Here is an 11,323-nt window from a genome sequence, read left to right as displayed (position 1 = left end):
CATGAGAACAACGCCCCCCCCCTTAATTCCTCCCTGTCTCTCCTCCCACTGCACATCACCAACACAAAGCCAGATGTCACAAATGAATTGCAATAAAACCTTAAATACATTAGAAGACCAAGGAATATTAAATGAATGTAGAACAATTTCATGAGATTTCACACTATTATTCAAAAAGATCTACAGTACATATGTCTACCGAGTGATCTGGAACTAAATATAATAATGCCCCACATAATGTAAATTACTTAACACCTATTTTCTATCACCTTTACATCTGGCTCATATTCAGTACCTTCATACGAGGCAGTGTGTTTAATTAATTTGTGGAGCTGTTGTATTTTTTTGCTGTGGGATAAAATGATTCCAACAGCTAGGGAGGTTATGGCTTGGTAAGGAATATGAATCTGTGTTGTTTTATGTTATGTTTTATATTATTGTGTCATACACATGCAAGTGCATCTTCAACATCCTCCAAATGACAGTCTTAAAGAAGACCAGTAAACCTGTCTGTTTTGGTTAAATTCTGCTTTACATAAGGCTTTACACAGTTTTATTCATGTCATGATCTTAATCATCCCACTGCAGATCATGCCATATGCTCATCTTGCTGATTCAGGCATATGAGCAAATTTCTTTCTCCCACCAAACTTGTGCTCATGTTCTGTAACAGTGTGTTGGTTCAACAGGGCTTTTCCTGGCCACTGAAACAGCCTTTGAATGAGCCTGAGCTGATAAGACTGCTACTGTAGCTCTCCATGACTGTGCTGCTATTTACCAGATCTGTCATCTGACCCAGTTACCCAGCACATACGCACTCACTGTAGCCACTCACTGCCACCACACAAAGTCATTGTGTCCCCTCTCAGTGCTGTATTGTGAGCATTTATGAATATAGGCACGAATCACACAGGCTGCCTTCTCTCTGAACTTATGGGACCATGACCGCAAACCCTCTGTGCCCAGGTCCAGAAAGTGGTCACACTAAACAGGATGATAAAATGTAAGCCTTTGTTTGGGATTTTTTTTTTACTAAAACTAGTCAGACATCCCTTAAGGGAAATTAATGCATGGTCTCATTGTGAGAACTGAAGCAGATGACATTTAACATTACACAGAAAATAGAAATCTGCACTGTTTTGTTAAATAATATGATTTGGTTAAATATAAAGACAGATTTTTTTTTTTTTTAAATATGTAATATACTCTCATTCTCTAATCTGATACTGTTTGACAGAAAACCAAAAGGGCAGCAGAACACCTGCCAGAGCATCAGGCCTCCAACATGTCAGACTGCGTTGAATCACAGTAATGTTGAAGAGAAAGGACAGCGAGGGTGCGATATACGAAGCGACACATTGTTGAATGAAACTGTCAAGCCAAGCGTCGCCCTGTCTGCCCTGAAGAAGCATTATGGCTTATGCCACAGAAACACAGTTTAACAAATACACACCTCAGTCCCTCTGACACGTGAATAAATAAACCACGGGTATAATTACAGTTGTGGTCAAAAGTTTACATACACTTGTAAAGAACATAATGTCATGGCTCTCTTGAGTTTCCAGTTATTTCTACAACTCTGATTTTTCTCTGATAGAGTGATTGGAACAGATACTTCTTTGTCACAAAAAACATTCATGAAGTTTGGTTCTTTCATGACTTTATTATGGGTTAACAGAAAAAGTGGCAAAATCTGCTGGGTCAAAAATATACATACAGCAACATGAATTAGCAATTTTGGTGACTTAGAAAGTTGTGTCAATGAAATGAGCTTCATAGCATGGCCTCTTAACTTCTTGTGAGTGATTATGAGTGACGACAACTGGTGACTTCTCTGAGGCCATTTAAATAGGGCTCATTGGATACAAACGCCCACAAACGCTACAATGGGAAAGTCAAAGGAGCTCAGCATGGATCTGAAAAAGCGAATCATTGACTTGAACAAGTCAGGAAAGTCACTTGGAGCCATTTCAAAGCAGCTGCAGGTCCCAAGAGCAACAGTGCAAACAATTGTTTGTAAGTGTAAAGTGCATGGCACTGTTTTGTCACTGCCACGATCAGGAAGAAAACGCAAGCTATCACCTGCTGCTGAGAGAAAATTGGTCAGGAGGGTGAAGAGTCAACCGAGAACCACCAAAAAGCAGATCTGCCAAGAATTACAAGCTGCTGGAACACAGGTGTCAGTGTCTACAGTCAAGTGTGTTTTGCATCTCCATGGACTGAGAGGCTGCCGTGCAAGAAGGAAGCCCTTGCTCCAAAAGCGGCACCTTAAGGCTCGACTGAAGTTTGCTGCTGATCACATGGACAAAGATAAGACCTTCTGGAGGAAAGTTCTGTGGTCAGACGAAACAAAAATCGAGCTGTTTGGCCACAATGCCGAGCAATATGTTTGGAGGAGAAAAGTTGAGGCCTTTAACCCCAAGAACACCATGCCTACCGTCAAGCACGGTGGTGGTAGTATTATGCTGTGGGGCTGTTTTGCTGCCAATGGAACTGGTGCTTTACAGAGAGTAAATGGGATAATGAAGAAGGAGAATTACCTTCAAATTCTTCAAGATAACCTAAAATCATCAGCCCGAAGGTTGGGTCTTGGGCGCAGTTGGGTGTTCCAACAGGACAATGACCCCAAACACACATCAAAAGTGGTAATGGAATGGCTAAATCAGGCTAGAATTAGGGTTTTAGAATGGCCTTCCCAAAGTCCTGACTTAAATCCCATTGAGAACATGTGGACAATGCTGAAGAAACAAGTCCATGTCAGAAAGCCATCAAATTTAACTGAACTGCACCATTTCTGTCAAGAGGAGTGGTCAAAGATTCAACGAGAAGCTTGCCAGAAGCTTGTGGATGGCTACCAAAAGAGCCTAATCGAAGTGAAAATGACCAAGGGACATGTAACCAAATATTACCACTGCTGTATGTATATTTTTGACCCAGCAGATTTGATCACTTTTTCTGTTAACCCATAATAAAGTCATGAAAGAACCAAACTTCATGAATGTTTTTGTGACAAAGAAGTATCTGTTCCAATCACTCTATCAGAGAAAAATCAGAGTTGTAGAAATAACAGGGAAACTCAAGAGAGCCATGACATTATGTTCTTTACAAGTGTATGTAAACTTTTGACCACAACTGTATGTCCACACATTAAACAGGAGAAAAAGTAGACCCTACGATTTTTTCAAACATGAAATCAGTCTGTATGAGGTGGACGGTATGGACGGTATTGTGTGAACTAGGACAAATATTTGAATCATATATTCCAATGTAGTTTCATGGTGAGCTCAGGTAGTCAGACCACAGTGTGAAAATCCCACATATGCATTTGCACTGTTTAAATATATATATATACACACATAAATAAAAGAAATCAGGCTTGTTTGTTTGGTTGTTCTTATTTTCAGTCACATAAATATACATATTACAACAGGCTCCCAGAGCTTAGGCATCATTGTTACAATGAAGGAAGACCAGACGCTATTGACCTCTGTTGTACAGCAGCCGATGGGGTGCTACAGACAGCAGCACCTTCGACCAAACTTTAGGCACAATTCTCAACTGATTTAACAGCTACTACCACTAAAATGTCCTAAAGTCGACCACATCTGAGCCCTTTGGTCTGTGCACTGCACTTCTTTTGTTTCATTCCAGTGGACGATCCTGAGCATTGCGGGACATCTGAGCCACAGAATGGTGTGAAGATGGTGATCATCTGATTACCAAAGGTCCCATCAGAAAATGAGCTTCTTCTTCATCACAGCTGAAAATAACACAAAGACTGTTGTTACAAAACATATTTAAAAAACACTTCAGAACAATACAGCAACATACTGTATCCACACTACATGTGCAAGTAAAACAAGCCTATAATGAGAAATCTGCTAACATCTAAAAATTCCGTCTACTTTAAGTATTTGGAAATTCTCTCTGTAATATACTGTAGCATACAGCATAGTGTATAGGCAAACCAGATATTTTCCAAACCACAGGAACTGGAAAAGCTTTGAACCTCCCAGTAACACCAAGGTCCTCCTTTAGTAAAACATAGCCTACCACAGTCCACTAAACTGTATGCGTGCGTGTTCTACTTTGCTATATTCTGAATTTCTAACTGCAGTTAAATGAGCAGCCAACACCCTTTGAATTGCTAGGTTCAATCATCGTGGTGTGCATAACCATGAGAACACAGGATCGGTTCACTGGGCGAACATTTCACAACATGCTTGATGTAAGTTTGGTCTGAATGGGATGTTCTAAAATGTCCAGCTCGTTCAAAGTCTGGCTCTAACATTCTGTGGCAGACACCGTTTAACCAGTTTTACCATAATAATAATAATAATAATAATAATAATAATAATAATAATATTGACCGGCTTTATTTTACTTTGGAGGTACTTTAGGATTAGGGGTACATATAGCAACTGTGAGCTAATAACATGTGTGGATTACTTGTCTCCAGGCCTTCAATTTTCCTCTTGAGCCCGACGGTTTCCTTTTCCCTCAGAGCCTCAGCTGAACAGTTGGGTCGGGGGAGTTGTGGACCAAGAGTGGGACCAGGTCGATTACTGAAGTACCTCATTTTCAGAGCCTGGAGAACAACAGACAACAGTAAAATGTCACAATAATGTTATAATGTCATCACCTGCTGATGGGCAATCAGTCCTTACAAAAGTATACTGCAAGTATGCATTTACAAGAGTATCTTCTTGTATACGTCAATTTTTTTTGTCACCTTATTTACTGAATGGAGTCTGAAAAAATGCCAAAAGATGTCGTAAACCGTTTCCAAGAAAAGATAAACTGTTTTATTCCTTTTATCTTACTCTTTGTTGTTCCTTTTTTTCTGTTTCCAAAATAGCTCTATACAAAGCATAATGCTGATCATTGGAAAATGTGTAGATTAAAAAAAGACATCTGGATATTTGTTCTAGACATGTTGATCAAACTCACCATTAGGGTAATGGTTTATTGAAATGTTTAACTTTTTATTGTTAGATTTTCTTGCAACACATCTCTCAATATATCTTAACTTTAAATGTAAAATGTTCCTTTAGACTTGTAGTCTTCAGTGTCAGCACACAATTAACAATAGCACATTATTCCTATAATGAGAGTATGAGAAAAGCTACTTTGCTTTAGTGGTGTGTTACCTGGGTAGCTGTGGTCCTCGTCAAGGGGTTAAAGGTGAACAGGCCCTGTAGCAGCTCTAGTAAGTCGTCTCCAGCTGCACTAAATATATGTTCCAGCGGTGTGCCAGGAAATATTTTGAAGGACACATAATCTGGTAGACTATTCATTCCCTGCAGACGTATAGGACAAACAAATTAAACAAGGGATTTCACTTGTGAGCAAAGCCAAAACATCGATCACTGGGAAAAAACAAGATACCAACCGGCCACGTCTCTTCTGAAGGCGTCCCAAGAGCCTCAAAGATCTTTGTCAGCTGGTCAAGATCTGAGTCTCCAGCCAGGAATGGTATCTACAGCAAAGGAGACATGCAGAGACGTAAGCAAGGAAGCAAAAATAACAGCATTCCTTGTTACTGAAGGAATATATCTTTGAAGTGAGGTTTGTGTACCCGAAGGAGTAACTCTGCCAAGATGCATCCCACTGCCCACATGTCAACACCCACACCGTACATCCTGGCACCAAACAGGAGCTCAGGGGAGCGGTACCACCTAGGAAAAGGATCAATAAACAGAGTTACTTTGTACAACACTTAAAACAGGCATTAAGTACGCTACTCCTCCAGAGAGATTGATCCTGTTGAACTAGAATGACGCCTACAGCACCTGGGAAACCTTAAGATTCTTTAGCCAATAGGGGCCGAGGTTTCCATGGGTCTAACCATCTATTTTAGAATATGTGCTGTCACACATGTCTTACCTTACCCATGTGTCGGCAATTAAGGCAAATTGAATCAACCAGTCTCAAACGTATCTCCAAATGACAGACAATTGACATTACATTTAACGAAATTAAGCACATGCGGATTAATTTATCTAAATTGATTTAGTTAAGGAGATTTAAGTGAAGCAAAAAAACAAGGTAATGTACAGATAAGTATAAGATCTGTATTATTAACACAATAAGTTGGACAAAAAGCACAGACCTGGTAACAACTTGATGTGTGTAGACTCTGTTGGGGCTGCCAAACGCTTTGGCCAAACCAAAATCAGCCAACTTCAACACTCCATTGCCGTCTAGCAGCAGATTATTGGGCTTCAGATCCTGTATGTACAAAGCAGCAAAATGTACATTACTGACTATGTGGTGCATGCGTGTGTGCGTGTTATAAGTGCTCTTACCCTGTGCAGGACCCAGTGGTGGTGCATATACTCTAATCCCTGTAGGGTCATGAGGATGTAGGCTTTGATGTTGGCCGGAGTCAGGACTAGGCTGGTGTCTTTGATGATCACCTTAAAAAAAACAAAGGGGCTTAAGTAAGGCCGGATATCTGAAAACTAATAATCTTCATCCATTACACTCTAGGCTCCACATTAAAAATGACTCCTACCAGATCAGATAAGAGAACCAAAGACAACATAGATACATCTCTGACGACGTAGACACAGCTGCTGCCAAGCTAAACAGCACAAACCAGATTCAACCTCTCACCCACAATCTCCATTGTTCCTCCAGCTCCACCATCACTGACTCCACTATCCTGCCACTTCATTTTATTGGTAAGAAAAGCATCGAACATCTGTAGTTGATAAGCTCATGCAGCCAAATGCAACCTTATGGCCTAAAAATAGTCTTTCAGCACCGGTGATCATATTTCACCCTCATGTCTGTCTGCTGCCTGTGCGACACTAATGGCATCAATTCGCTGTGAGAGCCAAGAGTGGAGTGTTATTGATTTTTTTTAAAGCGTATTTATCTTGTTTTGCATCGTTCTATTAGAGCCTGATATATATTGGTGGTGGGCGCCCATCTGGAGCCTTGTATGCTAAAACAAACCAGAGAAGGAAAATAAAAGCCTCAGTGACCTTGCAGAACCACTTAATGGTTAAACGGGAGCACTCACGCTGCTATCTTCGTCATCCTGCTCCTATTTTCAGTGCTACTTTGTACGTCTTCTGACCTTACACCCCTCAATTACACTCATTCTGTAGCCAGCTCAGCCAGTCACAGATAGAAAGCTGAACAAAGCATCAAACTAATTACTATCAGAGTTGCCCCACACCTAAAGTAGATATTTGTGAGGAAAATAAATCACTAATGAAACCCAGCTATTAAATGCTCTCTCCCTGATCTCAATTAAGGGCGAGGTAATAAAGACTGAAATTTCCATCTGGTGGCCCGCTAATGAAATGCAACATAAAGTTATTTAACAACCATGAATGAGTGTTGTAAACTCTCCACACAGAGACAGTGTATAGAGTACCCACCAGATATCAGTGTTAAATAAATAAACTGTATGTCTCACTGTGTGAACAGACTGGGATCATTCTTTTGTGATTTCAGGCTGAACTTAAACATTGCTTTCCTACCTCTGGAAAACAAAATGTAACAAAGAAATACATTGATATAAATTAGCTGAATTGTTGTTTATTATTTCAATAATAAATCCTACACCAGGTACATGGTAAACAATCCTTAAAGTTAACAGGAATCTCAATGCAAATATACACATTTTTAATGCAAAAAACAACTTATAAATAAACTTATAACTTATAAATAAAACAACTTGGTCAAAACCTAAACAGGGATCAAATACATTTCCAGTATATAATGTAAATATAAACATAGAATTTATTAGATGCCACAATTATCACCAATACCCAATACAGCTATTTGAGTCAGTATCGACCCAATATCCGGTGCATCCATATTAATGACAGACAAACACTTAGAGCTTTACTATTTTAAGTATTGGCTAATATCTTTCCTGATAAAACTTACTCAAGACGCACTCGGGGAAATGCAGTTTTTCAATGGGTTATTGTGAGAGTCTGCATAATATTGCACCATGTTATTCCGGTCTATCCCTTGAAAGACACAGACGGACAGAGATTTTCTGAAAAGGCAAGAAAGTGTCTCACCTCCAGGTCTGTTTCCATGAAATCAAACACCAGGCTGATGTTAGATTTGTGTCCAAAGGCGTCTAGCAGCTAAAAACACACAGAACATGACATGTTAATGCAACATGGTCGTTTTCCCTCACAAGTAATACCCTTTACATTTCATGAAGAAGATTAAAACAATGCTGACACAATGGATGTTTACCCACCCCAATGATATTTGTATGATGCAGTTCCTGCAGCAGTTTGATCTCTCGAAGAGCAGTCCTGTTAATACCTATTGATTAGAAATCATTCATTAGGTGGGTGGCAATGAGCTGCACTGTGTGGTAAAAACATCATATGTGTGCCAATAGTCATTCAGCATTTAATTACCATCTTTAGCCTCAGTTCTGTGGCCAACCTTAATCTGCAAGAAGAAGAAAAAAGACAACAACTTGTTGTTTACCGTCTGCATGGCATACAAATGCTAACAGGTGTCTACATTTATGCTACTTTGTTTTACCTTTTTAATGGCAACTATGGTATCAGTGGTTTTGTCCCTGGCTTTGTACACTGTGGCGAACTGGATGAGAGAAACAGAGAGAGATAAGTACAGAAACACAGCGCCCGAATGTCTATTTATTTTACAACACTGATGCTGTCAGCACAATAGCATGAACCAGCAAGGCTTTGTTGACATTAACAACCAGCTAACGCTTGTTAGCTTTGCTAACATGCTTTCTACACAGCCACTCAGAACCCGCGAGGAGAAGAACGTGGACAGATATTAAGACCGAGATTATTATTGCCGAATGATTATTGCCTCTGCCTACCTGACCCTCTCCGAGGAAATCCAGTTTCTCGTATCGTTTGTTTCTGGATTTTACATCATGCGCCATGGTGGCTAACTGTCAGTTTCACGAGGACACTTCCTGCCTAATTAAAGGTCCGTTTGTTCTCATTCCGGGTTAAAGGAGGTTTTGTATTGACCAACACCACCACCTACCGGTTCAGGTTTACACTGAGAACACTAACGTTACATCAACTTGGATAGCAGTATTATCAATTCTATTTAATTTTTAGGAATACAGTGAATTATCTTTTTACTAATTGATGTTGTGGATGCCGTGCCACAATCGTTTTACTGTATAATTGAATGAAGTGTGTTTACGTCATAAACGTTATTGTTATTTGCATTACTTTATTATGACGGTAACATGTAACGTCTACTACTACCACAAATATTAATAATAATAATGATAATAATAATGATAATCTCCCTGCTCCTTTTTCGGTCATGGAATGTGTAAATAGAGTTGTGTTCTGATTGTGAATATTTGTATGAACTACTGTGAGCAGAACAAATAATAAAATGATATCAAAACTAAATTAAATAATAATGTTTAGATAATATTCAAATATTTGCCGTCGTACACTTAGTTGGATTTCTTAAGCAACTAAAGAAAAATAAATCTCAGTTCAAATTTGATCTGTTATCAAATTACTAAATTTATGTAGCAGGTTTGTATAATATCATATTACATATATCATATAGCGTTTCTTTTTATGACTATTACCACAACCACTACAAATTAGAATATTAATACTGTGATTTTAATACAGTAAAACAAAATCATAGTAAACTTCATATGATTTCTTAATTATTGACAGAACCACAAAACTAATCTCAACTCAGATCGTATCTGTTCTCAAAGTCCTGTAACATTTCACAGTTATGATGCAATATGCAGTACTGTCATGTTCCAGACAGTTTGCCTTTTTTCATTTTTTTTTAGCAGTTACCAGTTTGACATTGGTCTCTTGGGAGTCTCTTCTGTCAGTTAGGAAGGTTTTGTGATCCATGCACCGCTGAACACATCTCTACATCCTATCTCCATACATATAGATACCCTCCCATCCCACAGGATTAGGCACAGCTCCTCTCCTTTGACCCCTCCCTGCCTCACACACACACACAGACACACACACACACATACACACACACACACACACACACACACACACACACACACACATGCACCCTTTCTCTCTTTGACTGACTTTCATTTTCATGTTAAGTTTGACAAGAGGAGTATGAAGGATCAGCAGGCCTAATACACCCCTCAGTCTTCCCTCAGATGCCTGCACATTCATATCCTGACAGCTCACAGATGTGACTGACAGGACCGTATGTGCCCATGCAACCATGCAGAAAAGAAAAGAAGAGAGGAGAGGAGAGAAGACAAGAGACTTTAGCAGCAGTCTAAATCTTTACTGGCATTGTATCATCAACCTTTAGGGACGCACAGGCGGCCTTAATGTGGAACATAACTGTCCGGTGGCGGACATAACTCAGACCCACTTACATCTTTCGCTCTAAAACAAATGTGACATCTTGATATCCTCCTCTAATTCTTGTTATGATTTGAGGGCATTATTGTGCTCATCCCTCTCAGTCTCTTTCTGAGGCTGTGGATGAGGAGAGTGGCAGCTGAGTTATGGAGGCATAAGTGATTCTGGTGGCGTTTACACAGTTTTTCACAGTAAATCTCATGATAGCATGGGTAACATTACACACAATAACTCACTCTGGTTATATGTCACATTAGCAGATGGTGATGCTGTTGAGCTGGTGTGTGTGTGCATGTGTGTGTGTGTTTGTGTGTTTAGGCCTACCTCTGTTTGACGGGCAGGAGGAGAGTGAAACCACAGGGCTGTTTATCAAACTCATAGGAAGTAGGTGTTGTTGAGCGAGGACGTGTCGCACCACCACATCCTGCTGCTGGGAGGCAGCTTCAGACGGGACAGTGTTCACACAATATACAGTAAACAACAAATGCAGGCCATGTGTTTTTTTGTGTGTTTGTGTGTGCCTGTGGTATGTGGCCACTTCATTCAATACTATACACTGATTGTATAGCCCTGATAATCTGACCAGTTGTCTTTGAGAGAGTGAAGAGGAGGCCATCAGTTGGTCCCTGACCAATTTTTTTTTACAGTTCATTTCCTCTTTGCATAACCCTGTCTAACACTAGTTCTGTCACACACACTGGCAGATTTGATTAAACCACCACCACCATCCACAAACCATGTATATCACATCACAATGCAGAAAACAAGATCTAAAAATCCATAGGCCATGTCTGAGAAAAAATAAAACTGTCAAAAGCTTCAGTCATGCCCTAAGCACATCTAAAAAGATTAAGATGAATATCGGACAGAATTTTGGTTATTGTACATTGACCTGCTCTTTCTGTTTTAGTTGGTCAAATTGCACCATTGGACTCCAGATTACTTGCCCTCTATTAGGTAAA

At 39.7% G+C, this 11,323-nt stretch overlaps 1 protein-coding gene across 2 annotated transcripts; it reads right to left on the bottom strand.

Annotated features, from left to right (window-relative positions):
• Positions 1–1,643: 1,643 nt before the first annotated feature.
• cdk7 (cyclin-dependent kinase 7) lies at positions 1,644–10,704 on the bottom strand. Of its 2 annotated transcripts, none has more exons than XM_068704077.1 (12): positions 10,686–10,704; positions 8,533–8,592; positions 8,403–8,436; positions 8,237–8,304; positions 8,049–8,117; positions 6,309–6,419; positions 6,113–6,231; positions 5,579–5,678; positions 5,393–5,479; positions 5,151–5,300; positions 4,450–4,588; positions 1,644–3,760 (listed from the first exon to the last, which is right to left on the bottom strand). In XM_068704077.1, the coding sequence occupies exons 5-12, from the start codon at positions 8,064–8,066 to the stop codon at positions 3,732–3,734; spliced, it is 753 nt and encodes a 250-aa protein (XP_068560178.1). In that variant the 5' UTR covers positions 8,067–8,117; positions 8,237–8,304; positions 8,403–8,436; positions 8,533–8,592; positions 10,686–10,704; the 3' UTR covers positions 1,644–3,731. The 2 variants fall into 2 exon arrangements, with proteins under 2 accessions (XP_068560178.1, XP_068560177.1); XM_068704076.1 differs by lacking the exon at positions 10,686–10,704 and adding an exon at positions 8,843–8,952.
• Between the last annotated feature and the right edge of the window lie 619 nt (positions 10,705–11,323).

This window comes from Cebidichthys violaceus, unplaced genomic scaffold (genome assembly GCF_023349555.1).
Source record: "Cebidichthys violaceus isolate CVI_PGR_0920_01 unplaced genomic scaffold, fCebVio1.0.p SCAF_9, whole genome shotgun sequence".
Classification (NCBI taxonomy): Eukaryota; Metazoa; Chordata; class Actinopteri; order Perciformes; family Stichaeidae; genus Cebidichthys; species Cebidichthys violaceus.
The sequence above is the reverse complement of the archived record's forward strand: the minus strand, read 5'-3'. Positions and strand labels throughout refer to the sequence as shown.

Bases quoted from the DNA above. Each gene is read 5' to 3' on its own strand.
- cdk7 (XM_068704076.1), bottom strand. From the start codon at position 8,908: ATGGCGCATGATGTAAAATCCAGAAACAAACGATACGAGAAACTGGAT. The intron at 4,589-5,150 runs GTAACACACCAC...GTTGTTCTCCAG, and splicing joins CGAGGACCACAGCTACCCAG to GCTCTGAAAATGAGGTACTT. The intron at 3,761-4,449 runs GTAATCCACACA...TGTTATTTTCAG, and splicing joins AATTGAAGGCCTGGAGACAA to CTGTGATGAAGAAGAAGCTC.